At 28.0% G+C, this 3,749-nt stretch overlaps 1 protein-coding gene across 1 annotated transcript in view; it reads right to left on the reverse strand.

Moving 5' to 3' along the window:
- Window positions 1–3,749, reverse strand: part of LOC123010201 (zinc finger SWIM domain-containing protein 8 homolog) — a 17,198-nt gene that overhangs the window by 9,948 nt on the left and 3,501 nt on the right. The window contains exon 2 of the mRNA XM_044406901.1: window positions 1,764–2,015. Coding sequence (XP_044262836.1) covers window positions 1,764–2,015 — 252 coding nt within the window. The remainder of the gene's footprint in view (window positions 1–1,763; window positions 2,016–3,749) is intronic.

Below are 3,749 nucleotides of genomic sequence, written 5' to 3' on the forward strand. Positions count from 1 at the left end.
ATTTTCGAAAAATGACAAATATTAATACTAATTTTTTAAAAATATGTCAAATTTTGAAATTCCTATGTAAAATAATTTGTTATCCAAAAGTTTTTTCAAAATTTTGAAAGAAAAAATTCAAAAAACGACTGAAAAATTTTACAAAAAAAATTGTAAACATAAGATAAAGTTGAAAATCTAAGTTTAGATGTGAAACAAATACTTCCAATCAAAAAAGTTCACAATTTTGATCCTGTTCCGTCCCTTATATTAAAAAGAAAGTTAATTTAAAATTTAAATTTTATTTAAAATAGAAACATTTGGTGTTACAATTTTTGTATTTTTTTCATAGTAATCCTAAATTTTCAAAAGCAAGTCAAATTTTGAAACTCTTACGTAAAATAATCCAAAAAATTAGAAAATATTCGCAAAATTTTGATTTTCTTAATTCCAAAATTGTTGAAGTAGATTTCAAAAAGACTTCAAAAAAATTAAACAAGACCTTTGCTTATCTAAAATGATAACGAACAATCCAAATATGGCAATAAAATTACAATTTCCGTAATAGTTTCACCACAACGTAAAAAATACTCAAAATTTTAAAAAAATTGCTTCAAAAATCAATACAAAAACTTTTTTTTTTTGAAAAATACTGAAATAAAATCGGACAATGCCTTTTTGTCATGTAAAATAATCCGAGAAATTACATGTGTCCCTATAGTTTCAAAGTTATTAGCAAAAATCTCAAAAAAACCTAAATTTGTACCTAATTTTTTCAAAAATTTGCAAATAAAAGTGAACAAAAGCTTTTCCCATGTAAAATGGTCCCATAAATGTAAATTTGATAATAAAATAAAAAAATTCCCTATAGTTTTAAAGATATCCACAACAAATCCAAGCATCAAAGTTAATTTTCGAAGAAACATAAATCTGGCTGCAATTTTTGAAAAAAAAACTCAAAAAAATTACGACAAAACCCTATCTCATGTGAAGTTTTTTATGATCCAAGAAATCCGAATCTGGCCGCAATAAGACACATTTCCCTTAAGTTATCGCTAAAAATCACTCTTAATTCTCGAAAATACGTAAATATTTTATTTTACAAAAAAAACGAAATCCGAATCCGTCCTCAAAATTACAACCTTTTCACAAATTTCACAAAATTAATTGTCCATGATCCSTAGCTTCCAAAATTTTCCTCCATTATCTCATTTTTTTCAATGTTATCAATGTAAAAAATTAATTTTTTTTCGAAAAAACGGTACCAAAATCCTCAAAGCCTTCTTAACTAAAATCGCCCGAGAAATTCACACTAGATAAAATAAAATAAAAAATACTGAAATCTTCGAAAAGCAACAGAAACACAAAAAAAAAACTCCTGGAGAAGATCCTCTCGTGAACGATCAATACCACTTTCACACATTTTCACCCATAAAGAAATCGATTTTCTCTCATTTTGCATTTTTTTTTCTTAATTAAAACCCGATTTATTCGTCCAATTATCGTTTTGAATATTTCATTTCAAAAATCGATACCAACAACCGACCACCACTTCCACATTTCGTTCTTCCGTTCGTCGTAATTACAATTTGCCCCTTGTTGCCGCTTTATAAACCTAAATAATTAATATTAAAGCCGAGTACAGTGACGTGGTGTTCCATTGTTCGTGCTCTACTGTCAACTAAATTACACAATAATTGCATTTCAACAAACAGTCGCTTCTATCTCCTTTTTTCCGGTGGTAATGACAAGTTTTTTCAGTTTTTTTTTTTTTATTCACTCACCGATCTGCAAGGGGTCCTTGACCATGTTGTTCCTGACGAGATGCTCCCCTCTTGTGAACTCATCGGCCGCCCCATTGGCCAAACAGGAGTACAAACGGATGTCCTCTTCATTATCGGGAAAACTCCAAAATGCTATGCGGAGTTGGAGTTGCTCGGGAACGGGGGGGTAAACGTGCTCGACCAATTCGAAGGGAATGTGAGAGGCGACGCATTTTGCAGCGAGTTCGGTTAGCGAAGGAACGGTTTGGTTTTCTGCAAAAAAACACCCAAAAAAAATTTTAGAATTTTTTTCCCACCCAAAAACAACCAAAACAATGATTTCCGTTGGTTACTTTCAAAAAAAATAAAAAATAAAATTGAAAGGGGGCAAGGGGGCACCACACCAAAAAATCCTATAAACACCAAATAGCACAAAAATAATTTTATTTGGCTTAAAACTACAGAAACAAATAAGTTTTGGCGAGGAAAACACGATTCAAGACCCACAAACATTTTTTTTATTTTTATTTGCACCAAAAACAACCAATATATTGATGTAGAATCAACTTCGGTTAGTTACTTTTCTAAAAAAAATAATATAAAAAAGAGGGGGGCAAAGGGCAACTCACCAAAAAATCCTAAAAATAATAAATCACAAAAAATATTTTTTTGGCTTGAAAACTAGAAATAAAGTTTCAAATAACACGATAAACAATAGTTTTTCTCTTAAAACATGGAAAAACGGTTTTTGAGAAAAACCCCCTAATCCCCCAAAATTTTTAATTTCAATCTAATTGTTCCAAAGTTTACCATAAATTTTTCAAAACAAAAACTTCAAGAAACAAAATTTGAAGTTGATTTTCTATGACCATCAGAAAATATAAATTTAGGTGTAAAAAACTTATTTCCAATCAAAAAAGATCAAAACTTAGATCCTGATCCGAAAAAAAAACGTTTATATAAAATTTAGATTTAATTAAAAAAAAAACATTTGATGTCACAATTTTTGATAAATAAACACAAGTATTAATACCAAATTTTCAAAAACAAGTCAAATTTTGAAACTCTTACGTAAGATAATACCAAAAATTCGAAAATAATAGCAAAATTTTGATTTTTTTTGTTCCAAAATTATAAATATTTCAAAATGTTGGAAGTAAATTAAAAAAAAAAACTTAAGCTAGACCTTTTCTTATCTAAAATGACAACGAACAATCCAAATGCAGTGACGGTTTCACAATAAACTAAAAAATACTCAAAATTTTAAAAAATCATTTTGAAAAAATATTTTTGTTGTAATTATTTTTGAAAAATAGTAAAATAAATTCGAACAATGCCTTTTTCTCATACAATATGATCCGAGAAATCCAAATCGGGCAGCAGAATAACATGTGACCCTATAGTTTCAAAGTTATCACGAAAAAAAATTTGTTCCTAGTTTTTTGAAAAATTGGCAAAAAAAATATTTTTTTTCACCAAAAACAACCAATATATTGATGTAGAAACAATTTCCGTTAGTTACTTCTCCAAAAAAAAAAAAATATCAAAAAAGGAACAAAGGGGCACTCCACCAGAAAATACTAAAAATATCAAATAACAAAAAAATAATTTTTTTTGGCTTAAAACTATAGAAAAAATTAAGTTTAGAAAAACACGATTCAAGCCCCCCAAACATTTATTACACCAAAAACAACCAATAAATGAATGTAAAAAATCCTAAAATAAGAAATAACAAAAAATAGGTTTCTTTGCCTTAAAAACTAGAGAACAACAAAATTTGACGAGAAAAACACGATTAAAGCCCCCCAAACAACTCCCCCCCCCAACTTTTTTTTTCACTTGTAACAACCAATAAAACAATAAGTTTTTGTCTTACAAAATTAAAAAAAAAACAGTTTTTGTAAGAAAAATTCCCAAATTCCCCAAAATAGTAAATTTTACAACAAAAAAATTGTGATAAAAGTGATAAAAAGAGACACTTTATCAAAGTATCGCATAATTTAATTT

The sequence above is a fragment of the Tribolium madens genome, unplaced genomic scaffold (assembly GCF_015345945.1).
Source record: "Tribolium madens isolate multiple individuals breed KSU strain unplaced genomic scaffold, Tmad_KSU_1.1 Scaffold_7;HRSCAF=85;Tcas5.2_LG10, whole genome shotgun sequence".
Lineage (NCBI taxonomy): Eukaryota > Metazoa > Arthropoda > Insecta > Coleoptera > Tenebrionidae > Tribolium > Tribolium madens.